At 41.8% G+C, this 25,394-nt stretch overlaps 2 protein-coding genes across 3 annotated transcripts; one reads left to right on the forward strand and one right to left on the reverse strand.

Moving 5' to 3' along the window:
* Window positions 1-6,451: 6,451 nt before the first annotated feature.
* Window positions 6,452-20,902, forward strand: LOC119547066 (lutropin-choriogonadotropic hormone receptor). Of its 2 annotated transcripts, XM_037853750.1 has the most exons (14): window positions 6,452-8,410; window positions 10,121-10,192; window positions 10,781-10,924; window positions 11,260-11,403; window positions 11,977-12,048; window positions 12,123-12,194; window positions 14,021-14,089; window positions 15,162-15,299; window positions 15,358-15,498; window positions 15,557-15,622; window positions 15,682-15,825; window positions 15,888-16,255; window positions 16,901-18,685; window positions 19,774-20,902. In XM_037853750.1, exons 1-14 carry the CDS (start codon window positions 7,872-7,874, stop codon window positions 20,088-20,090), a joined length of 4,071 nt encoding a protein of 1,356 aa, XP_037709678.1. In that variant the 5' UTR covers window positions 6,452-7,871; the 3' UTR covers window positions 20,091-20,902. The 2 variants fall into 2 exon arrangements, with proteins under 2 accessions (XP_037709678.1, XP_037709679.1); XM_037853751.1 differs by lacking the exons at window positions 6,452-8,410; window positions 10,121-10,192; window positions 10,781-10,924; ... (4 more) ...; window positions 15,162-15,299; window positions 15,358-15,498 and having other exon boundaries at window positions 15,682-15,829.
* On the reverse strand, window positions 20,688-24,785 carry LOC119547067 (multiple epidermal growth factor-like domains protein 10). The gene is made up of 5 exons (XM_037853752.1): window positions 24,349-24,785; window positions 24,184-24,286; window positions 23,696-23,751; window positions 22,718-23,636; window positions 20,688-21,937 (listed from the first exon to the last, which is right to left on the reverse strand). Exons 1-5 carry the CDS (start codon window positions 24,411-24,413, stop codon window positions 20,975-20,977), a joined length of 2,106 nt encoding a protein of 701 aa, XP_037709680.1. The 5' UTR covers window positions 24,414-24,785; the 3' UTR covers window positions 20,688-20,974.
* Window positions 24,786-25,394: the final 609 nt, after the last annotated feature.

Below are 25,394 nucleotides of genomic sequence, written 5' to 3' on the forward strand. Positions count from 1 at the left end.
TATCACAGAAATGGGCATGCGTATATTTCAATTATCTTTACTTTTTAGATTAAAAGATAAATATTGTAGGGAATATAAATAATTCCAAAGTTGGCCATATAAGTACTGTTCCGTTCAAGCTGTTTAAATAAAGTTCCATCTGAGTTTGTTTTAAGAAACGTAGCAAAGCAAGTACCCTAACAAAATGAAAGATTTATTAACTCCCCAAGCACAATTTTGCGCGCAGTTGAAGGTCTTCAAAGTAAATTTCCCAAGGCGAGCATAATGCATGTGAATACTTCTTATTCATTCCAACTATCTGTAGTCACATTTCGTTTACCCATGGCGGGAAAACCCCGAAAAAAGTGTCAATGCACCCGTGGGCAGAACGAGTCCCCGAAAGCCAACAAATATGGTAACATCAACCTAGAGAGCGCGCCCCGAGTGCAATTCTTAATTATGTATGCCAATCTGGTAGCCAGAAATGTTCACAACACTTTAGCGCCGAAGATATGCCAGCAGACAGCCGAAATCTCATGCATTTCATTAAGCAGAAAACAAAGAAAAAATTCAACACATTTATAAGAAAGACCGAAATCATCACCCTACTCAGCACCACCCACTGACCACGGGCCACAAAGTGTTGACGCGTGTTTCGATTTCCATTTAGGCCCTGGACACTGCGAGCGAAAAACCAAAAAACCGAAAAACAAAACCAATCCGAAACAAAAATTCCCCACGATTCCGATTCCCACTTGGCTCGCATATTTAATCAGAGATGGCCAAGTCTCTTCGACAATGCAGCCCGCATCAGTTTCGACTTAATTTGTAATCCATCAGCAGACCCGAGGATGAGCGTTTGGAGCGAAACCCTTTTCTTTTTAATTTACGAGCTTAAAGTTTTGGCAACCCCATTACTATAAACAAAAAGGTTGCTCCGAGGCGTCATCAATTTCGGCAAATGTTCTTTCTCAGGCAGTTGTTGCTGCGATCCGCAAATTGCAGCTAATTGAAAAATGTATACAAAACAAATAACAAAAAGCGAAGCCTAAGTGCATTTCCAAGGCAAGCCGGGGCAAGTTAACGAGCCGCTTGCTTTCGGTGGGGAGCGGGGACTCCTATTGATGACGACAGTTTATAAAAATTACGCATGAACAAACTAATTTTCATTATGAAAAATCGCAAAGAAAAAACAAAAGCGTTGCAATGACAGACAGAAGTGTCAGGCCTATAAGCAAAGATGGTCGACTGAGAGATATTCTTTGTCTGCAAAAGTTCAGGTTGAGTCAACCAACAATCCTGAAATTAAATACAATTCATGAAAAACATCATAATATAAATATTAATATAATGCACAAACATACAAAATACAAAAAAATATATAAGTTTGGAAATTCTTTGTCCTTTTCATAGAACGTCAAAGGAACCTTTAAGTCCCCTCCTTCAAGATCTAAGAATATTTTTATTTGATTGGGTCAATTTTTTAATATTTAAGTCTCTATACTAAAATAAAATATTCATTTAATTTAATTGGGAAATTATTAAAATTCTTAAGTCCCTGTTTTCAAAATCAAAGACAATTTTTGAGTAATCCCAATCAATTCTTCAAACCAACAATCCCACTTAGAATTAGAGTATTTTGCTAGCAAACAAGTCGGGCGACTGCAATCACAAATTGGTAGCGCAAAAATAAACATTTTCATTTAAAATGTTTTATTTATTGAATGGCGACATCACTTTTGATATGATAACCCCGGCGTGGGCGCGGGCTCTCTGTTTTTGATCGTCATTGGCGGAAATTGTTGTACAGTGGGAAAAAGTGCTCAAGCAATTGACACGATTTCCCAAATATGTGTCACAATATATGGAAACTCTTGGCCATAAACTCTATATGTATGGCTTTCATGGTGTTAATCAAAAAAGCAGTGCAAGTTTTTAATGATGTTGCCACAGTGGCGTAATTAGGCAAATGGAACAGGGTGCTGAGGGAGCTGAAGCCAGAGCAGAAGATGGTGACAAAATCGTTCAAGCTGAAAGGAAAACTTTTGCCCTAATGCAATTTGCGCATTTGCCACAAATGGAAAATTTTCTACTTGGCTTCGAGCAACTCCATGGCGACCCTTAGCCTTCAAGGTGTGACGATGAAAATTTACCCTTCATTGACTCAAAATGAGATTTCACTTTCTTTATTCCCTTTAAAGGGAGTCCTCAGGCAGGCGTAATTAAGTTGCTTCATCAATTATTTCCAGCACACAGAACAAAAAGGTGGATTAAGTAAGAGGAGAAGGATATTTTAATTAGTCTTAATTCACTTTATTAATATTTTTAAAGATTATAATAACCAGAATAGAAAATAAAGTTTGGATAGTCAAATTCTATAATAAGATAGTTTTCATTAATATTTTTTGGCAAATATAAGATTTAAAGTCATTTAATATAAAATCTCTAAAAATTATAAGTATCATTTTTGCGATTTTTCTGTGTAGGCCTTTCCCAAGATTAAAATCTTCAAAAGCAAATATTCCCTTTATGTTCCTTGTATTTAAAGTGTGGGCATCAACAGGCCCAGTGCCTCGCAACGGCTATAAGCCAGCCACAAATGTCAGTCGGCAATTACCCAGATATAGGGGGTTCTGGAAAAGGAGCTCCACCATCTTCAGGGTTCTGCCACTGACATCTTCGCCCACCCATTTGAATGTAACCAATTTGGGAGCTATAAAAATGTCTGCAGCAAAACAAAACACCGAAAAATGAAGGAGAAAGGAATCTTTGGTATTGTTGTCTAGTGCAGCGGTCAGAGTTAACTGGGTTCAACGGGTCGTATGCGTAATCAATTGTTGCAGCTGTGTCACGTTCTCCGAGAGATAGCCGCAAATAAGTGAGCCCCGAGATCTTTTCGGCTCCCCCACTGCTGCGATTTACTTAATCGAGTTTTGGACACATTTTCAGGTCAGTTGCCAGTTGGCAGCTGCCTTTGTGCTCGATATTCTATGGATTGCCAGCCAAGAGAACCGAAAAATGATACAAATAACAATAATAAACAAAGTGGCATTTCCATTTGCCAAAATGAATTGCTTGCATGCACGTAATTTTCCGAGAAATGAGAGGGAAATGGGGAAAACGGAGAGAAAAAGTTTTAAAACGAATCAAGGGTCAAGATTTCGGGCATTAATTACTTTCGGGGATCTGCAAACAAAGAGTCAGAAAACGATTTCAGACACATTTCGGTCGCCAGACAATTGACCCAAACTGCCAATAAAATTGAGTAGCATGAAATGTAAATAAGAAGCCTTCTCTCTTTCTGGCTAATAGCCCGATTATGACGGCGATGACGTTGCCCATTTGCACCGCACAAAGCCGAGGAGAATGTAATGAGAAAGCCATAAAATAAACAGTTGAATAATCGCCAATAATGAGAGCTGCCAGCGAGTTGTTCCCATCACTCCCTGGGGCCATCTTAAAGATACACGAAATCGATTCGACAGCAATCCCCGCCATAATAACATCGCAAAATACATGTGAGCTCTTAACAATGAGCCAAACAGAAGAGCTACGAGATCAAAGCGATCAAAAGTGCCCCGATCAGTGGGATAAAGCCGCAAAATAATCGGATGGAAGGTGTGAACTTTCGTGTGGCCTCTGCTTTGATTGGGGAAAATCAAATTGATAATTGTCTGGCAGGTCTAAAAAAAGATCCACATTTTTTGTCAGTTTATGGGATGAAGATGTTTACATATCGATTAGTATTGAAAATTCTGAATATTTCAATAATTGATTTATATTCAGGCAATTATTTAGAAAAAGTATTTGTTTTTGAAAATTCTGAACATTTCAATAATTGATTTATATTCTGGCAATTATTTAGAAAAAGTATTTGCTTTTGCTCTGCAAGCATTGCCTTGATATTATTAAACAATTTTGAAAATACCTCCCTATTGCTCAACTTAAATACTTAATTGTTTGGCAGGTCTAAAAAAAGATCCACTTCTCTGCACGACTGAAAATATTTATATTAAATTATATAATAACATTTGAATTTGTAATACAAATTCGGAATATTTAAATTATTAATTTATATTGAGCCAATTATTTAGAATAAATATTTGTTGCCTGCTCTACAAAGCATTGCCTTGGAATTATTAAAATTCTTGAAAATACCTTGCTAATACTATTTAATTAGTTAAATTTCATACCCATCAGCCACGTTTCTCCTTTGGCGATTTAGTAGAAAATTGATTTTCTCCTTAAACAGAAATCACATTTAATTATTTTGCTCTTAAAACAGATTCGAGCGCGCCAAAAAATTAAATAAATTATGCAACAGCTGTCATTAATAAAGTCGAGCGAGAAAAAGCCAAAAGCAACAAAAAATCGAAAATATCCCACAATGAATCAAGGTCAGTGTGAAACAGCATAAATGCAACAGCAACAGTTTCACCAACAACGGCGGCAAATTGAAGTTGCATTTTGTGTTGAAAATCCAGTTTTGTATTTGGTGAGGTGCACTTGTAAAAAACACACAGGCAGCGATATACGAAAACGCACTCACACTCGAGTGACTATTGACTTCTTTTACATTTCAAGTGAGCCAAAATTGATTAAATCGAGCCCCGCAAGTTTGCATCTCAGGTTGAGCGTTTGCCGGCGCTCTGTTTTTGGGGAAATATAAATTCACTCCATGTCAAAATCAATTTTCAACAAGAAAATTAAACTTTTGCCATATCGGGTTTCATATTTTTCATATTTCCCACCGACGTGCTCACACTCACATCCACAGATCGTTTTTTCTTTTTTGGGGCGTGTCAGTGTGTCTGGGTTCTTGTAATTAATCGCTGCGAATGCAAAAATTTATGAGATTTTCATGAATTTTTGAAGCCTTCTGCGGAGTTATGTGGGCTGACCGCGGATTGGCATTGAAGTGCGTGGAAAACCGAAAAACACTCACGGTGACTATGTGCCAACTGACCATATATCAATTAAAGTCTCAGTCACAACAAGAATCGTGTGACAATTAAATCCGCGAAATACCGAAACGATTGACTTGGCAATCGTTCAACTGTGAAAATTTGCATGGCTCAGCGAAAATTGCGATAAACCGCTTTAACGATTATGTGATAAACACCGAGATTGATCTGTCACAATACCCAGTCAATGTCAACTAATCAGCCGGGCGGCTAATAGCGATATAATTAGTTAATTAAGACCTGTCCGAGCAGCGTAGAAATTGGGGATTGATGTGGACGCGATTGGAAATTCCAAATCCAAAAGCAATTAGCAAGCATAAATGGTTTGGTTATTTATATAAATTAAACAAATATATATATGTATATTCTTTTCTTGAAAAAAGGTCGCTTTTCAAAGAAAATGTATCTGCCTTACTTCTAAAATCGTAGCTTAGGTTCCATTTATGTTCATTAAGTCATAAGCAAAGGTTGTGGATAAGCAAACAAACAACTTCCAGGAACACTTATAGTATCAAAGATTTTTGCTACCCCCTTGAGATTTTTTAAAAACCATTTAAGCAGCCTGCCAATTTTCGGGCAAACAATCTCAATCTGAAAAACGTGTGTTTGCATTTGTCTGCCTTTTGGTTTTGATTTTCTTCCCAGCTATTTTCTTTTCATATTTTGTTTTGCCTTACCTTTTTCTTCACACCCAACTCTGCGGGTAAATATTTGAATTTTCCCATTCGTTTACAGATGGTTTAAAGTTTTCGGTTGGCAAGGGTAGAAAGTTTGCGTCGAGGATATGTTGCTAGGGGAGAATAAAAGCTGGGAGTGCTAGGAAAAACAAAACAAATTTTTATGTTCTATAGAGTCTATAGTATAGACTACTTTTAATGCATAACAGATTCATTTTTTTAAAATAATTTTATTAACCTTTTCACTGTTTACATAGTCATTTTCATCACCTTGTCGCCGAGCTGCACAAACTCTTTCAAATTCGCATAAAAGATACTAAATATCCGCTGGTTTATAATCGATATTCATAGTAAATAAATAACAATCGATGTTTGTTTACAATTAGCAAAGGCGAGAGGAGCGAACAGATTATTATTCATGAATGGAAATGGGCAGGGCCATAAAATACTCCCCAGATTCGATTAGAGGCAATTGAAATCATCGCCGTCATCGTTTGCGGTATTTTTCGTGCTATTTTCATACCTCATCTAATACACTGAAATGGGTCTACTGGTTTTTGGTTTAATTTGTAACATCCGTTGAATTTTTAAATATTAATTAGACCCAAACAATTCTTGACATCATATTTTTTTTACTAGAGCTAATTGAGCATTCAAGCTACCTGTACAGGTAAAATGTTTTACCTTAATTATTTATCGTCAGAACTTATAATATTATAATTAAAATATGTGGAAGGTGCGATCGTCATCTCTACCTCTTTTTAAAGTGATTTTGTTGTTTTGAATTTTAGTTGTATAATAAATCTTTTATTTGCTCCATTACTCGGTGGCTCAGACAAGTACTTTTAAAATTTCAATATAACCAACTAATTTTTAGGCAACAAATCAGAATAGAACGATAAATAGAAGATGCAATATTTTTGGTTAAAATTACGAAATCCAGGCAAAATAAATCTGTATTAGCGGGTAACTCAAAGTCTATATTGGCAGTACTTTCCGCGTCTTTTCAAATACTTTTGCCGTATCCACGGGCTACGTTTCCGAGGTGCCCAACTATCCGCTCAGTTGTTGCTGTTTTTCGGTTGCTAGTTGCGAGGTCAGTGGAACATAAACATGCCATAAATCATCCGGCAAAAGTGTGAGCGATTCTGGGCGGAGGTGGACCTAGTGGGGGTTTTCTGCCAGTGGCTCGTGCTGCGAAATCTCTTTTATTTTCGGACATATTTTTGTCCTTCCTCATCCTCCCTGAGCACATCATCGTGACATTTCGGGCGCGCTGAATGTGAAGTTAAGATTCATTTAGTTGGTTTGGCGTACATATAAAAAAAGCGATTCGTCGACACTTTGTAGCCCATCGTAGATCTAAAACTGTCAACGGACTCATTAATTATGACTCTGGCATAGTGGTGAAAAATGGGCCCTGCCTTGGCCCCACGATTCTGCAGGAAGCATTCTGTGTCAAATTTGTCATTCATCAGCTTTGTGTGTGTGCTGCTCTTAGCCTTTTGTTTCTGACAGGAACAAGGCTCCATCCATTGGCCAGGAGTTTTGGCCGGCTAGTGATTTGGGCCCATTGTTTATATGAAGTGTTTGATGGGCTGTTGGCTAATTTTGCACGCTGTGAGTGTGGGTTGATTGGGGGAAAAACTTTCTTTTGTGCTGCCATGACGAGGGTAATGTGACAAAAACTTGGCACTACAGGACACGTTTTTTGACAGAATCTATTTTATGCTTTCAACAAGCACCGAGCAAGATGTCATACATGCATTTTATTATAATCTTTCCCTTTGGAATTTTTCCTAGCTTTTTATAAAAGTTGACATGTGAATTAAACGTAACTAAGTGGCTAAAGATAATGGCACACATTAACCGCTAAGAGCCAATTTAAAATACTTCAAGCCCGTGACTGACACCTTATTATCATCCCCATTCCCACCTCCATCCCCTCAGACAGCATCAATCACCGCGATAACCCGAGAAACCGCTGCATTTGAGCCACGTTAAAGCAATCAAAGTGAATTCCATTGGCTGACGTGCAATATATAAAAAAGACAATACAGTGCAACTGAGGCGGAAAGTGAATGCAAAGTGAATGAAATAAATTCGAACTGCGGCCGGGAAGTGAGTGGGGCGAGTTTAAGGAACCGCAACGGCAGCCGAGAATCATGAGCGAGAAACGAATCGCACACAAAACTGTCATCAAATGACAAATGCTTGACGGCATCAATCAAGAAAAGCGACGACAGCGACGATGGCAGCGCGTTGCCGGTGGAGCTGGCGCCTGGCTTTCGGCATTCTGATGCTGCTGCTCCGACTGCTACTGTTGCCATCAGCGATGGGCCATGATGAGGAAACCAAAGAAAGTCCAGCTCCAGGCAGGCAAAATCTAAAGGAGAAATCGCCACTTATCCACCTGCAACATCGAGAAAACAGCGACCAATCCAGCCAACTTACTGTGAATAGAACCTCCACTTTGACATCGACATCCACCACTGCCACGCCCCCGGGCATCCGGGAGAACGTCATGCTGCCCTCGGCCGACCCCGAGCGGGAGGCCCAAATCATGTACGAGAAGTCCATGCAGGAGTACCACGGCAGCCAGGTGTCCACCGCCTCCTCCTCCTCCGCATCCGACGTCATCGGCGGCAAGCGATCGCTGCACACGGTCTGCGAGCGCTGGCTGCAGAAGCACTGCCACTGCACCGGCAGCCTGGAGGTCCTGCGGCTCAGCTGCCGCGGCATCGGCATCCTGGCGGTGCCCGTCAACCTGCCCAGCGAGGTGGTCGTCCTGTGAGTATAGCAATACCCATTATTATAACTAAAAAATCTATTAACCCTTTGAGGTATTTCTTCATCTGAAAAATATAAAAAAGATTTTTTTAGGTCTTATGATTTTCTTAAATTGAATTAAATTATAAAAGAATTCATAACTTAAAATGAAAATTAAATGTATCTTCCATAATAGTAACCAATATAATTGATTTTAAATAAATGTAGAGAATATTTTTAAATGAAGATTAACTTTTTTTTTTTAATCCTAAAATATTTGATCTATTCAATCTAATATCTAGTCAATCAAATATATTAGGATTAAAAAAATATATATATTAATCTTCATTTTAAAATATTCTCTACGTTTATTTAAAATAAATTATATAGTTATAGTTATATAGTTGGTTTATGTAAAGCCATTATTATTCAAAATCATTTTTTTAAATTAATGCTGCTTATATAATTTTTCGTTCAAATTAAAATAAGCTACCAAAATGTTTTACATTGAACGAAAATGTTCATATAAAATTATCATTGTGTACCTATAAAAAGTCTTTATAATGTTCGGTTTGACCCCTTATATGTGCATTTTTATTTAATAACATCATAAAAGCATGCAAAAATTTAACTTTATCTTCCAAAAAGTTACCAACGCTATTCATTTTTCATGTGATTAAAAATGAGTTTTAATATGCTAATAGGTAAGGTTATTATTTGCATATTAAGCTTGGTAATTTTCATATCATTTTTTATGTATGAATAAGTGCATCGATTTTATTAAAATAGCACTATGAAAATAATTGGTTTCATACATATTAAAGTTTGCCGTGAAAAATTATAGCCAAGTTGTATGAAAGAGGCTTTAATTAGCAGGTGTTCTTAATTTTTGGTTTCATCCTTTGGGATACCACTAGGTAATCCCCAACACGAAACACCCACAATAGGTGATAAATTAAACGATTAATATTTCCAAGACGTACCCTTATTAAGCGATTAAACAGACTCACAATACCCACGGCGGTGAACCATTTTCCGCTGCTGGAATTCCACAAATCGCATAATTACAAGTCAATTTCGCAGTCCTCGGTTCGATTCGGTTTCGGACGATTTTGGCATGCGGTTTAATCTAATTACACATACGCCACGTTGTGCAGCGTTTCGCAACCATCGTCATCGTCACCGTCGCGTCGTCATCATTATCATCAGCCATCGCTCACGTATGTGAGTCACGTTTTCTTGCCGCCGACGGGCTCTCTCAAAGGAGTTGGGAACCGCTTTTCGCTTAGCCAAAGTTTCAGCTGATTAATGGCCAACTCGAACGGTCCATAAATAAATAAATAATTTATTAATTAACGCATCGCTCGGAGACACCAGTCATAAGCCATTAAAATCACTTTCTGGTTTTCCAAAACTTTTCGCTTGGCAAGCGGGGAATTTCTGAAAAACCTTTTTCCCTGCCAGGCGGTTCATCTTCATTTTTATGCCATTTTCCGCTGCGCCGAGGTCTCGGGTTATCTCAATATGTTTTTGTGCTATTTTCAGTTTGATTGATGGCCCCCGCAGAGGATATCCCTCTGTTTCAATCATTTAAGCCTCGCTTTCAATTCATGACAATGGCAAATATTTTCTCTTTGCCTTGTTGATAGATGAAATGTCGGCATCGTGGATGTTTCAATACGGTTATTAATTTGTTTATTGTTTTGTTTCTGCCATTCATTTCGCCAACAGAGATTTGGGAAACAACAACTTGACCAAGTTGGAGGCGAACTCATTTTTTATGGTGCCCAGTCTGGAGGAGCTGTGAGTATAAGTCCCTGATTGATGTAAAAATGTAGCGGAAATTGCTCAGTGCTGCAGTTTAATTAATGATAAATCTAGCAATTTCATTTATGGTGCGGATTATCCCTCCCAGTCCAAATTAAGCCCTGGTAAAATCAACCCCTACAAGCACCCTTGGGGTTTTGGAAACCACAGAACTTCCCCATTTTAATCTGTGCTGGACGGCAGCAACAAGAGTAAAATATGACAACAATATAAAAACTTTCGTCATTTCAACAGTCAAAGTTGCCGTCGCCGGGCATAGGAACTCATTATTCAATTTCACAGCGAACCCATCGCAAAAAAGGAAAATCACAGCGGTCAACACACGACCCAACCCTGACCAAAACCGCAGATCCCCACTCCTAGCTCAAGTCCTGCCCTTTGGTAATATAAATTACTTGATTACGCTGTATATTTCAGCGAGTTGGGACGATTAATTACTCCCGACTTTGCTATCCTTGCAATTTCCTGCACTTTGGCCGACGACACCCGACTTTAGTTCGACTTTATGCCGGCCATATTCGAGAATTCGAGATTATTGTTGACCGAGGGCGGGTTTATTTGCAGAACCTTGTCCGACAATAGCATCATTAATATGGATCCCAATGCATTCTATGGCCTGGGCAAATTGAAGCGATTGAGCCTGCAGAACTGCGGCCTCAAGTCCTTGCCGCCGCAGTCGTTCCAAGGACTTTCTCAGCTGACCAGCCTGTAAGTATGCAGTGTTCCACTGTTTAAAACAATAAAACCAGCCCAGAAGTGTGCGGTGTGTGTGTGTGCTTGAGTGTACGTGGACGTTTATGTTTGCTTTTAAGCACTGCAATTAAGTTGAGGATACCGCCGAAAGGATATAGGAGCACAGCGAGGACTTCTCAGCCGGATGAATTTGTTTGCTTTTAGGGCAAACACACTGCCACACGCACTTGCACTCGCCGAGCAATTACACGCTATTTTCTCATATTTTTCCGCTTTTCTGTGCTGTTTTTCCCCCGTTTTATTTTGATATTTTGCAATGGTTAAAAAATAAAAAAAATAAAAAAACACAGACAGCTGAATGGCAACGCCATGGTCAGCCTGGATGGGGATTGTCTGGGCCACCTGCAGAAACTGCGCACCTTGCGATTGGAGGGCAATCTCTTCTATCGCATTCCCACGAACGCGCTGGCCGGACTCAGAACGCTCGAAGCACTGTGAGCCCCTTGACTTCAAGAGTTCCCTAACCTAATTACTATCCTGCATGTATCGAAAAATTTGTAACCGACTGAATTGGCCCAACATTCACCTTTGATTCTCTTTTATTTGGTGTTTCGCATGCATTTTGGTAGAGGTTTTTGTTTAAACAAACAAACCAATTAGGCTAATTGTTTCATCATTTAATTCATGTGCGCGGGGAATGGCAAATGGTTTTGTCTATAATTTACTAATTTATGGGCTAGAAAACTGGCTTACAAGCCAAACGTACCCAGACACAAAGCAAATTATTTAATTTGAAATCCCGTTGATTAAATACTCCAAATAAACGACAGCCATTCAACAATAAACCCCTTATAAACTAACCACAGCCAATAATAATAATTTTATGTGCATGTTTTCATCGAGCATTGACCCCGTAACTTCCTCCATCACAAGTGTATTACCATTTTTAATCTATAAACTTACTCGAGCCACAAAAAGCATTGAATTATAAACGAAAGTTAGGGGATCATAAAACCCTGCGACTGATAATAATTTCTGTGCTCTGCTCCCACTCGAACCATCGACAGTAATTTGGGCAGCAATTTGTTGACAATAATAAACGACGAGGACTTTCCGCGAATGCCAAACTTGATCGTGCTGTAAGTAATTGAGGTCTGCCGGTGGCCATATTCATGTGCATAAGTTTAAGCATTCATTTCTCCTCGTTTTGCAGTTTGCTGAAGCGAAATCAAATCATGAAAATCTCCGCGGGAGCTCTAAAAAATTTAACCGCCTTAAAAGTTTTGTAAGTAGCAGGAGCCATGCGATGGAACTTCGAATACTTTAAGAACTTTATGCAGGAAACGCAAAACACACACATGAGCAAAGGCGACATGACATAAACACACTGACACCAGGGCGACCTACAAAACTGCAATTGATATCAAATAGAAAAATGATTTCTTTTCGGCAAAGACTGGGCCGAAAGTTAAATACTCTAATATATAGTTGATAATGTTCTGGAGATGAATGTTATTGAGGTATAATCATGTGCGGATCCTCAGGGGAGGTGGAGTATAGGGGATAGATCCCCCTACTCGGGTTATATGTAATATTTTATTCTACATTTTTTACTTCTACTCATAATATTTTTTCATATGCCCCCACAACCAAGTTCTGTATCCGCTAATGGATATAATAAATGATCTGTTCAGAAGGAAATTGTAGAAACACTATAGGAAAAAGGATACTGATCTAGTTCTAAGTTCCCTCATCATTTATTCAAAATATTAGATTGGTGAACATATAAAAAAATGTTTTCAGTTGTGTATGAAAATATTATAACCAGTCAAATAAATCCCGTAGTTAAATCTATATTCTTAAAAATTTAAAGTACTTTGATTTACCGCATTAAAAATGCCAGGAATAGAGAAAGGACGATGATACCTCAAGCGAGCTCAAGTGGCAAGTGGAAATGGTGTTTATCCGTTTTGCGGCCATGGCTCGAATAAATTTCAATTTTCCAGCAAAAGCGTGGAAAACTTTTCGTTTTTCTTCTTTTTGAGTTCAGCTTGGTACGGATCCGACAGCTTAAATTGTCGTCGCCAGCGTTGACGTTCTGCGCTGCTGTTTACCGCAAATTTTTGGCTTTTGCGCTGCACGCTTTTCCGTGGGCCCATAAAACGCTCCTCTCGGCACCTTATGCGCCCACATATCCTTTCCACCCACAAGTCCTTTCCACGAGTCCTTCCCACCCACGGCGGGCAGCAGACAAATATGCAAATTTATATTGTGGCTGACAGAGTTCCATTGTCTCCTTGAGCAGGACTAAGGAGGGGGCGTGGCCAGCCTTCCGAGGAATGCATCAAGTGAAAGTGAAAAACTTTTATCCGTGCAACGCGTAAATCTAACCATTCACGAAGAATGAGGGAAATATTCCGTGTGCATACTGCCGTTTGGCTCCAGATTTATGGAAGCAGAGTCACGCCCACCAAAAGTGGAGTCAGAGTGGGTCATATGTGGGGAAAATGAGATTGAAAGTTGGTGGCGAGAGCATCTGTTGTTCTCGGTCCCCACTTGGCATTTATGTAGTTATCAGAGTCGCGGAGTATCGGAAAAACTCTTTTCCCATGAATTTTTTATAATGTGGTAATTTAAATTTTTTAAAACAAATGATGAAAGATCTTTATACTAAAGCATTGACATGATTATATATTACACCCATCAATAAGATCGCATTATTTTTTGTAATTGTTGATTTGAAGTGGACATGTTATAAGATTTACATTTATTGCGGAATTTATTTTTGTATTGCAAGTTAGAGGTTTTATCATCAAGTTTGTTTTCCAATTTTATAAATAATTGAAATCAGAAATACTCTTAGCTTTATGCTCACGCATAAATTTGCATCTCCTGGTACAGCCAGCAGTCACCCCATCGGAAATGGAAAACGCACCGCTAGGAACTACGTGATGTCACGTAGCCAAAGAAAACTGACCCCCAAACAAAGTCATGCAAATGGCAGTGATTTCTGTGGAAAATAAAATGCGAGAGCAAAATTTGCAACTCAATTTTTATAATCGAAATCAAGAAATGTATTTCAAAGCATCTTCCACTATTTTTCCTTCGCAGAGAGCTGGACGATAATTTAATAAGCAGTCTGCCCGAGGGACTCAACAAACTGTCGCAACTGCAGGAGCTGTAAGTATATCAGGTGAACGGGAAAACACAGGTGTTGGACCAATGTTATTAGCCCAAGTAGAGAGTGGGGAGCAGTTGCACTCGTGTTGTTGACTTGCCACGACATTTCCTACTTTGTGGGGCGGCAAACAGGCGGAAACCGAAAATCATAACGCATCATTACTTGCCCAATTTATGGCCATATCCAGTCGCAGCCTGCTCGGTTCTATTGCACATCCTGCCAACCACGAATCGAGAATTGCTGGCTGCATTTTGTTTTTGTCACACGCCCGCTTCCTTGAGCAACTCAAAAAAGGAACACAGCAGCAATATCGCTGCTGCAGCAGCAACATCTCGGTCCGCGGCAACTGTCATGGCAATGCTGACATCGTTTGCGATTGCAAGAAGTCCCCGAGGAAATTCAATTTCTGGTAAACAGGATAATTATGAGCATGTTAAATGTTGCGATAAAAGCCACGCTGTGCTGCATCTCCAGAGCCAGTGCATCCATGATTGGGGAATTAAGCTGGTAAATAAATTCGAACGACTGTGAGAGCAAAAAGCACAAAAATCCCTCCATGTGTGTGCGGTTTGGTATGGATGTGGCACAAACAAAAAATCAAATTTAAAAGGATTAAAAGCAGCCAGTAAGTGTCTGCGTTTTGTTGACTCCACTCGTAAAAGAATGGGAGTCAAGCCAAGTCAGTGCAACAAACTAGAAGAGATAAACAAAAGATGTTTCTACTTTACAGAGATTCTGAACGAAACTTAATTTCTGTGGTTTGAAAATTTAAGGAAAGTGTCAAGGAATTGAATATGCCTTGCTGTCGGTGACCAATTTCTGTGGGTTAACTCTACTCAACACCCCGAAAAATGTTGGCCAAGAAACACAAAAAGACGTTAACAATATGAGCGCCCAAAAGTATGCTCTTGTCACAGTTTATTTTTGGCATTGTTGGCTTGTTTGCAAAACTTGACTTTTAAATGCAGCTGCAGCCGAGTGCCACTTGCCAGCAGTGTGTATCCGAAAGATACTTTTCTTGGCATTGGATAAACGTTTTTATTAAATTTCCCCCATCCCCTCGACCCACAGCTCCATCACCAGCAATCGACTGCGCTGGATAAACGACACGGAACTGCCCAGGAGCATGCAAATGCTGGACATGAGGGCCAATCCCCTCTCGACCATTTCGGCAGGGGCCTTTCGGGGGATGACCAAGTTGCGGAAGCTGTGAGTGTCCTTCCGGTTTGATTTTAAAATATCCGAGGTGACTTTTGATTTTTTGCAGAATTCTATCGGATGTGCGAACCCTGCGCTCCTTTCCCGAACTTGAGGCCTGTCACGCCCTGGAGATACTGAAACTGGATCGTGCTGGCATTCAGGAGGTGCCAACGAATCTGTGCCGTCAAACGCCAAGACTGAGGAGTTTGTGAGTATAGACATTTAATGTAATATTTGTATGATCACTAATCACCTCTTTTTAACAGAGAACTAAAAACCAATTCCCTTAAACGCATCCCAAATTTAAGTAGCTGCAGAGACTTAAGGCTGTTGTGAGTATATATCTCTTAAAGTGATTCCCTTTATTACGTTCATATAAATTTCAAACCAGAGATCTATCGAGCAATCAAATTGAAACGGTTCAGGGGAAGCCCTTCAACGGACTCAAGCAGTTGCACGATCTGTTGCTCTCCTACAATCGAATCAAGGCGCTGCCCCAAGATGCCTTTCAGGGCATTCCCAAGCTCCAGCTGCTGTGGGTCACTATCTAATCACTCATTTTCGTAGACCACTAAAGTATATTTGTTTTATTCACAGTGACCTGGAGGGCAATGAGATCTCGCACATACACAAGGAGGCCTTTTCCGGTTTCACAGCCCTCGAGGATCTCAATTTGGGCAACAACATTTTCCCAGAGCTGCCCGAATCGGGACTGCGTGCCCTGCTCCACCTGAAGACCTTTAACAATCCGAAGCTCAGGGAGTTTCCGCCACCTGACACCTTTCCCCGGATCCAAACTCTTATTCTGTCTTATGCCTACCATTGCTGCGCTTTTCTCCCCTTGGTGGCCATGTCTGCCCAGAAAAAAACCTCCCAGGTCCAGGAGGCCGTCCTCTTTCCCTCCGACGCGGAGTTCGATATGACTCTGTGGAACAACAGCATGATGAACATCTGGCCACAAATGCGTGAGTATAGACTCGAAAAAAGCTAGTAGTCTGAAATTTAGCAGGATTTCAGTAAATAAGAAGGTCGTGAGCGATCATTATTAAATAAACCTCGGACATATTTTTCAAAAATAATCCTTGCTTTAGGAAACCTTTCTTAGGTACTGAACAGTGTTAGTTATTTTATTTTATGCGTTATCAGTTATACGAAAGATCTCTGAAAGTATCAAAAAAGCCTACAAAATGAAAGTCCTCAAACAATATTTGGTTCATATCAAATGTCATTTTATATGGATATTCTAGTATCGTTGCTTCTTCGATTGAGAAAAAATGGAATCCCAATGCAAAGGTCGAAAAGACTGAAAAAAATATGACTTAGATTTATTTTCTAATAAAAAAACGAGATAAGCTTTTGGTTCATCCGATAATTGCTTTAATATTGGTTTTAAATATAAATACTAATCTAAGATTTTGAACATTTATTTCCTGTTTTTAGCTGTTGTATATATGACAATAATTTTTTTAATTTAAGAAGATCACCCTATTATCCATTTATTATTAATGTAAGAAATACACCTTTCTTATCAAATATTCTTCTTATTAAATATTATTATATGATTATATTATATTATATTATATTACATTTTTATTTAACTTTCACCCCAGACAATCTGAGCAAGCAGCTGGGTGCCGCCATGCACGATCCCTGGGAATCGGCGGCCAACTTCAACGAGGAACAGCTGCAATCGCAGACGGGGGGACAAATCGCCACCAGCTACATGGAGGAGTACTTCGAGGAGCACGACGTGAGTGGTCCTGCCACGGGATATGGCTTCGGGACGGGGCTCTTCTCCGGCATGACCGCCGAGGACTTTCAGCCTGGATCTGTGCAGTGCCTGCCGATGCCAGGACCCTTCCTCCCCTGCGCCGATCTCTTCGACTGGTGGACCCTGCGCTGCGGCGTGTGGGTGGTCTTCCTGCTCTCCCTCCTGGGCAACGGCACCGTGGTCTTTGTGCTCCTCTGCTCGCGCTCCAAGATGGATGTGCCGCGATTTCTGGTCTGCAACCTGGCGGCTGCGGACTTCTTCATGGGCATCTACCTGGGCATCCTGGCCATTGTGGATGCGGCCACCTTGGGCGAGTTCCGCATGTTTGCCATTCCGTGGCAGATGTCGCTGCTCTGCCAGTTGTCCGGATTTCTCGCCGTGCTCAGCTCCGAGCTGTCGGTCTACACGTTGGCGGTGATCACCTTGGAGCGGAACTATGCCATCACCCATGCCATCCACCTGAACAAGAGGCTCTCCCTGAAGCAGGCGGGATATATAATGAGTGTGGGCTGGGTGTTTGCTCTACTGATGGCCTTGATGCCTTTGTTGGGAGTCTCGGACTACAGGAAGTTTGCCGTGTGCCTGCCCTTTGAGACCACCACCGGACCGGCCAGCCTGACCTACGTGATCTCACTGATGTTCATCAACGGATGCGCCTTCCTCACCCTGATGGGCTGCTACCTGAAGATGTACTGGGCCATCAGGGGCAGTCAGGCGTGGAATACCAATGATTCGCGCATTGCCAAGCGGATGGCCCTGTTGGTCTTCACGGACTTCCTCTGCTGGTCACCCATCGCCTTCTTCTCCATCACGGCCATCTTTGGACTGCAGCTGATATCCCTGGAACAGGCCAAGATCTTCACGGTTTTTGTGCTGCCCCTGAATAGTTGCTGCAATCCCTTTCTCTACGCCATAATGACCAAGCAGTTCAAGAAGGACTGTGTTACGTTGTGCAAACACTTCGAGGAATCCCGAGTCGTGGGAGGCGGAGGTCAGGGTGGGCGTGGTGGAGCAGTGGCGCGCACCAAAAGGGGTGAGCTGCCACCACCCCTGCTGCCCGCTGCAGCGGTTGCCCACCCGCCGGGCTGCCGATGCCTGAGGATGCTGCCCAGCGAGATGCCCAACTGGCACAAGATGGAGCAGACCCCTAGCTTGTGGCACCGGCTGAGGACCTTCTGCTGCGGGGAGAGCAGGAGGCGCCGCAAGCAGCGACGGCAGCCGCAGCAGCGTCGCCAGAGGGCCTATACCGCCGCCGCCGCTAATCCGTACCAGTACCAGTTCGCCGAACTGCGACAGCAGCGCCAGAATCGAGCCAGCTCCATTTCCAGCGAGAACTTCTGCAGCTCGCGATCCTCCAGCTGGCGACATGGTCCGCCTTCGTCCGCCCCCCTGCCGCCCGGGAACTGCAGCATGCCGCTGAAGATGCTGGAGCCACATGGCCACCCCCATGGCCATGGAAGGAGGCGCCACTCCGCCTGGCTGATCACCCGCAAGACGTCGCAGGACTCCAACTTGTCCAGCTCGCGGAACGACTCCTCCGCCTCGGCCACCACCGCCAGCACCTCCACCTTCCGGCTGTCGCGATCGAGTGCGGGCAGTAGCACGCCCCTGCCTTCGATCATAGGTGAGTAGTCCCCATACTATTACCAGTTTTCGACGGGGGTTCCATGATAAATAAGGTGATCTTAAGTGATTGGGTGTAGATAAAAACGGTAATAAAACAACTTAGTAATTATATTCACTCACTGCTTTTCTGGAATTGAGCTTAACCATAATAGTACATAATGGATTTTAATCTTTGATATTGCTATTAAATTCTTATAAAAATAATTTTAAAAAAGAATATCCATAATGAATATAGGGACGATTTTCTTTAAAATATTATGTTTTTATATTTATTTTAATTTTAAATATAGTATGCAAATATTAATTTTTATTATTTTATATAGTGTGGTACAAGTTGAAATCTTATGCTGCTTTTTTTCTTTTTTATTAAAGTACAAGTGTATATCGATAGTTAAGACAAGTTAAAAGCAAGGAAGAACGCTATAGTCGAATACCTCGACTATCAGATACCCGTTACTCAGCTAAAGGGCCCAAAGGGAAACGGAGATATGCAACCAGCAAATCGTGATTGAAATACGCCACCTACCGCCGGTGGACAGATTTAAGCGTTATGGTGGTCGGCGTGGCATATTCGCGTGACAAACTTGCGCTGCGCACAAGGCTACGGAATCTAAATCTGAGATCCCAATTCTCTATGTTTAATAGTTTCCGAGATATCCACGTTCATATTTACGATATTTTGAAGTTTGTGGGCGGTTTGTGGGCGATAAAATGGGTGTGGCAAACATTTATGGGTCAATGGACGGACGGACAGACGGACATGACTAGATCGACTCGGCTAGTGATCCTGATCAAGAATATATATACTTTATGGGGTCGGAAACGCTTCCTTCTGCCTGTTACATACTTTACGACGAAGCTTTCGGGTTATGATGGTTCAGTAGAACAGTTTACCCTTTTACTCTACGAGTAACGGGTATAATTATTTGAATATATTGTTTTGTTCTACTGAACCATCATAACCCGAAATCACCTATAAATATTTTCATTTATTGCTATATCAAGACCTAAGTTCCATATATTAATAATTCATTAATAAATCCATTTGAATTGGTTGTTTTCTTCGATTTGTTTACCCTTGTCCAGCTCACAACGGCAAGGCCCAGTTGGATGCAGTAAAGCCGAGACTAGTCCGCCAGGAAGCGGTCCAGGAGGAAGAGGACTCGTCACCACCTCGCCTGGGAGTGCGTTTCCTGCCCACCATACCCTCGGCTGCCGATAGTTCGGTCATCATGGAAGACGGCGACTCGGCCAACACGGGAGTGGCCGGTTTTCTGGGCATGCCCCTTCCCGGAGCGTCTAGTGGCTTCCTCATTGCACCCTCCACCGCCAACACCTCTCCACCACCGGTGATGCTGCAGCCGGCGAAGCCACCACCCGATCCCAACGACGCACCACCATGATGGTGGGACCGGCGCTGGCGGGGAATGGGATTGGGATTGGGGAGAGCCAACCGGGAGACCTTTCTGTAGGAGTCAAGGGAACAGGACGAAAGCTGACTGTGTTCATAGATTGTATACGGGGCGGGGTGGGGATGAGGGAAGAGGGCTGGACGATGGACTTGGCACTTAGGCTAGTAAAGACGCAAAATAAACAAGACCCGCTTTAGGCATCTAAAATTATATATATTTGTAGACCTAAGTAGCCAATTTGTTAAGTTAGATCACGCCGAAGATCAATATCCACTTGAATCATTTGGAAGCCAACACATGACCCAAAGGATAGCAACGTTGAAAAGATCAGTCACAAGTTCAGTTTCTTAAATTGTTGTTGAATTAAACAATCGCTAAAATTTTCCAGCTTCCACAATATATCTATTAATTGGACTCGTATTCAGTTGAGTGGCTTGCTCTTTATTTATAAAAATATAATATAAAATTTCCCTTGAAGCGCTTATAATTATTTTAAAGAATTATAAGAATTGATTAAATAAAATTCTTAGTTAATCGAAACGAGTAACTTAACAACAACTTGAGAAACTGACCCAAATGGACAATGAGTATTATGTATTTCATAATTTATTACGGTAGATTACGTTCTTAACTTTTAACCATAAATGTTTAGCGTAAAATTATAGTTCTATAGATATATTTATATATGTGTGTATTATTTTCGACGATGCCAAGCATCCTTCGGTGTAGAACTTAATCGAACGAAACGATTGTAAACGAAACCAAGCCATAAACATTCAAATTAAACTATTTCCACAGACAAAGAGATGCGTTCTTATTAATATTAGTTAGTCGTGATGAGAAATCTATAAAGTCTATCTTCGATCTGATGTTGGTTAATCCCCTAGACCGATCCCCAACTCGTTATCCGCCTCCTCGCTGTTGGCCTGCACAACTCCGTAGGATGGGTTCTCGATGAGGTTGTTCCTCTGCTTGTCGCCCCCTCGACGACGCCGCTGCAGCTCCCTGAGCACCAGGAGGGGTACCATCACCAAGGCCAGGCAGAGCAGGATGGCCAGGATGAACATGGACCAGTGGAAGACCAGGTGTCTGCCAGTTGTGGGGCTAATCATCGAATCGAAGCCCTCGCAGGTGTCCGGCCCAATGCATTCCTGGCCGGAACGACATCCCTTGGAGCAAATCGGTTCGCATTCGGTGCTGCTATCGGCCAAAAATCTGTAGCCCGGCAGGCAGACGCACTTTTCCGGTGCCAGGCACTCGGCGTTGATGCACTGCTCCCGGCACTGGGGTCGACAGGAGTTCGGCTCGCTGGAGTTGGTGACCACATGGCCGGGATTGCATTCGCAGTGTCCCGGGGCTGAGCAGCGACCATTCTCGCACCTGGGCCGACAGGTGGGCACACACTCGTAGGGCACCTTGGTGTCCTCGTAGCCAGCGAAGCAGGCACAGCTGTTGGGCTCCACACAGGTGCCGTTCCTGCATCCCGGCGAGCATTCCGGATCGCAGACGGAGGTGGATCCCGGCCTCAGCTTGTAGCCCTCGTAGCAGCGACACACTCCCGAACCCTCGCAGTGGCTATTCACGCACTTCTGGGGGCAGTGGGGCTCGCAGGAGCCGCGGGGCCACCGCTTCGCATAGCCCACATCGCACTGGCAAATCTCCGGGGCGATGCAGAGACCGTGGCCACAATCCTGGCTGCAGATGGGCTCGCAAATACTGGTTCCCTGGCTGGCACTCGGTCGGTAGCCGGTGAAGCAGCGGCACTCGTTGGGCGCCACACAGCTGCCGTGGATGCAGGACTTCGAGCAGACCGGGATGCAGTAGAAAGAGAGAAGAGCCTGGGGAAAAGGAATATTAGTGGGGTTCAATGTATTGAAAAACTCAGTATTATGACCAAATATTGTTGTGTTTTTGTGTTAGCTCTTAAACAAATGTACATCTTAACAAAAAATATAAAAGAAATACTTAAAATCGTATTAAGTCCCTTAAGTGTTACTGGGCCTTACTCTGGAATTTTTTTTGTAAATTGCCTTACTTGCGGAACTTTTTTCCCACACTCAGGGGAAAAACACCTTGCTTATATCAAACATACATAATATCATACAAACAGCCTTAATTTAAGAACGATTTCATGCTCACAATTAAAAAACTATCGTGCTGAAAAAATTCTCACATTGAGCACATTTGGGATTTAAATATCTTATAATCTGTTTATTCTGAAAGTGCTAAGTATAGTGCGCGGTAAGTCGTAAGTAAACTTAAAATATTAATATAATTTAGATATATCACGTTTATTTTACATTCCAACACTTATTTCTCCAACTTTAATATAAAATAAACGGAATTTAAGTTTACAATATATATGTATTGATTTAAGAATTATTCGTCCTTAATTCATGCAACTTTTTTACTTTATAACTAAAACGTTCTTGTTTTTAGTACACATATGACTAGATTTAAGAAATATTCATTCTCGATTGTAGACCGAAATGTTCTGAAACCTAGTATTTTCCGTCTTGAAAATTAAATTATTAAATTAAATTTACTTTAAGTGAATAGAACCCGTTTTCTAGTCATAACATCGGTTTATAAATCAGGAGTATTATTTCAGTACCCACCTGATAGCCATCAAAGCAGGTGCAAACGCCAGGACTGCTGCAGATCCCGTTCCGGCAGCTCCTGGGGCAGAAGGGTTCGCACTCGGTGGTGCTGCCGTTGACGAAGACGTAGCCCGCATCGCAGGCACAGGTGTCCGGAGCGGTGCAGCGGGCGTTGCGGCCACAGCCCGGCTGGCAGGTGGGGGAGCAGCGGTGCGGGGAGAGCTTCTCGAAGCCCTCGTGGCACTCGCAGCGACCTGGGGCACTGCAGAAGCCATTCTCGCAGCCGGAACGACAGCTGGGCACACACTCATGGCGCGATCCCTCGGCGAAAACGTGTCCTTCGGAGCAGGCACAGTGGCCGGGCGAGATGCAGGTGCCGTTCACGCAGGCGGGACTGCACACCGGGTCGCAGCCCGAGGCGAGGGTGCCGTCCTTGTGGGCATAGCCCTCCTTGCAGTAGCACTCCTCGGCGTCCAGGCAGCTGCCGTTGGCGCAGCCGCTCGAGCAGATCGGGTCGCAGATCCACGGTTGGCCCAAACGCTGCTCGTGGCCGGGATTGCAGCGGCACTCGTTGGGCGCCACACATTGGCCGTGGTAGCAGACATCCTGGCAGATGGGCTCACATTTGTTCAGCTTGTCATTCCGCTGGAAGCCGTTGTTGCACTGGCACTTTCCCGTCTCCAGGCAGCGACCGTTTGAACAGTCCTCCTTGCAAAGCGGCTCACATTCCTTCTGGGAGCCATTGTAGAACCGGTGGCCCGGAAGGCACTCACACTCGTCCGGAGCCACACAGTTTCCGTTTACGCAGGGCTCACTGCACTCCGGCTCACAGTGACTGCGATCCCGGCGGTTCGAGTAGCCCTTGTCACACAAACACACATTGGGCGACAGGCACTTTCCTGCGATTCCGCAATCCTTGCACTGCGGCACACACTCGCTAAAAAATAAAAAAGGATCTTAAAGGTTTTAAAATAAGTTCTCACTAAGGATCCTTACTTGTCCTCATTGCGTATATAACCATCACAGCAAACGTCGTGGAATCCCATGTATGTCTAGGGGTAGAAGTGAACAATACAAAGGGTACTTGAGCTTCAGAAAAAGGAATAAAAGTGACTCAAAAATGTTTTTAACTATTTATATATTTGCTGTTAAATAGCTGACCATAAAAAAAATTTATTTTTATTTCTATAAGCTTTTTTTTTCTTGTTTTTAAGGTCCTCCGATTCCAAAATATTTTAATAATACTCTGCTTTGAACTACAATTGTTTTGAGCAAGCAAGCAAGACAATACTTTTTTTTCTGATACATGTAAAATGTTTAAATCTCGTTTTAAAGATAAGGCCTTAAGTAAAATTGTATTACCTTTAAACATAACGTTAAATTAAAATCACATATTTGGCCATTATAACACTATTTTTGTGAAGATCTCTTTTTATGGACTATCCATTTCATGTTTATTTTGGGAATATTACAGACTATCTCACCTCAGTTCTGGTTCTTCCCACCAAGGGTCCACAGTTTGTAGTGCAGTTGGCATAATTTTGGTGCTTACGCATTGTTACCAGAGTTCCACGCATTTTAACAACTCTTGAGAGCCGTAAAAGGTTAAATTAGATAAATACATTTGGACTCCGTAGAATAATACTCACGGCACACGATTAACACAACCCTGCACCTGCAGACCGGCCAGTAAAACCCACACAAGGACAATCATATTCGGATTTGATTTTCGAAATAGGTATTTCGCGACAAACGACTTCAATCAACTGTTCACTTTAAGTTACGCTTGACAAATGATCACCCAATTGACTTCCCATGGATTCCATGGGCAAGGAACACAGACTTGAGCGCTTATCTGTTCAACGTATTATTTCCCTCTCTATATCGCCATTCATGTGGGAGAGATACCCATGCGTTATTCTCGTATGTGTTTAATGAACCCAAATGCAGGGAGCACAATAGCCCCGGAGATTGCGATACGAGTCCAAGTGCAGTCCACTCGCATTGAGATCCTTAACATTGAATTTACCTCATATTGTTGCTTATCGATCTATTTAAAATCACATTAAGCTTGTCCACGTTTCACTGAGCTCTACCAAAAAGTGCGTGCATAAAAAAGAATCTAAAACAAAGAAGAATCAGGATCACAAAGTCTAACATTTTGATTGGGGATTCTATTCCATGATATTTGGGTGATGGTGATGGTGATGATGGGCATTACAAAATAATAGTCCTTGCCTTTGTACATGTATTTGTGGTTTAACGTCAAAGTTGAAAAGCCCAGATGGTTCACCATGTTTCGGGTTAAAGACAGCTTCAAAAAACATATTTAATGAAAACAATTTTCATTTTCACCAGGTTCCGCAGTCCTATATACGCTATATTTCCGATTTAAACAGTATTCATGAAAATATTTTATTTTTAGAGGTATAAAAGCACACTTGATATGTTATTATCTGCTTCTACATTTTGTCAAATTTGAAAAAGGTCATGTCAACCTCTAAAGTGTGTACACTGCACAAACATGTATATGTATATTCTGATTTGTTCATGATTTATTAGTGTAAAAAGCACACTCTGACACAGATTTAAAAACATTTAAATTCTTGTGTTCCGCGAAATAATAGGAGAAATAATTGATGAAGATGTAAAAAATAACCATGACCGTTTGTTTCCTGTAATTTCCTGAATAGTA

The sequence above is a fragment of the Drosophila subpulchrella genome, chromosome 2L (genome assembly GCF_014743375.2).
Source record: "Drosophila subpulchrella strain 33 F10 #4 breed RU33 chromosome 2L, RU_Dsub_v1.1 Primary Assembly, whole genome shotgun sequence".
NCBI lineage: Eukaryota > Metazoa > Arthropoda > Insecta > Diptera > Drosophilidae > Drosophila > Drosophila subpulchrella.

What these genes read in the sequence shown, in the direction of transcription:
- LOC119547067 (XM_037853752.1), bottom strand. Translation starts at nt 24,413, where the DNA reads ATGATTGTCCTTGTGTGGGTTTTACTGGCCGGTCTGCAGGTGCAGGGT. An exon ending in GGTTGTGTTAATCGTGTGCC is followed by an intron (nt 24,287 to 24,348) that starts GTGAGTATTATT and finishes ACGGCTCTCAAG; the next exon opens with AGTTGTTAAAATGCGTGGAA. An exon ending in TATATACGCAATGAGGACAA is followed by an intron (nt 23,637 to 23,695) that starts GTAAGGATCCTT and finishes TTTATTTTTTAG; the next exon opens with CGAGTGTGTGCCGCAGTGCA.
- LOC119547066 (XM_037853750.1), top strand. Translation starts at nt 7,872, where the DNA reads ATGGCAGCGCGTTGCCGGTGGAGCTGGCGCCTGGCTTTCGGCATTCTG. An exon ending in ACGCCAAGACTGAGGAGTTT is followed by an intron (nt 15,499 to 15,556) that starts GTGAGTATAGAC and finishes TCTTTTTAACAG; the next exon opens with AGAACTAAAAACCAATTCCC. An exon ending in ATTCCCAAGCTCCAGCTGCT is followed by an intron (nt 15,826 to 15,887) that starts GTGGGTCACTAT and finishes TTTTATTCACAG; the next exon opens with TGACCTGGAGGGCAATGAGA.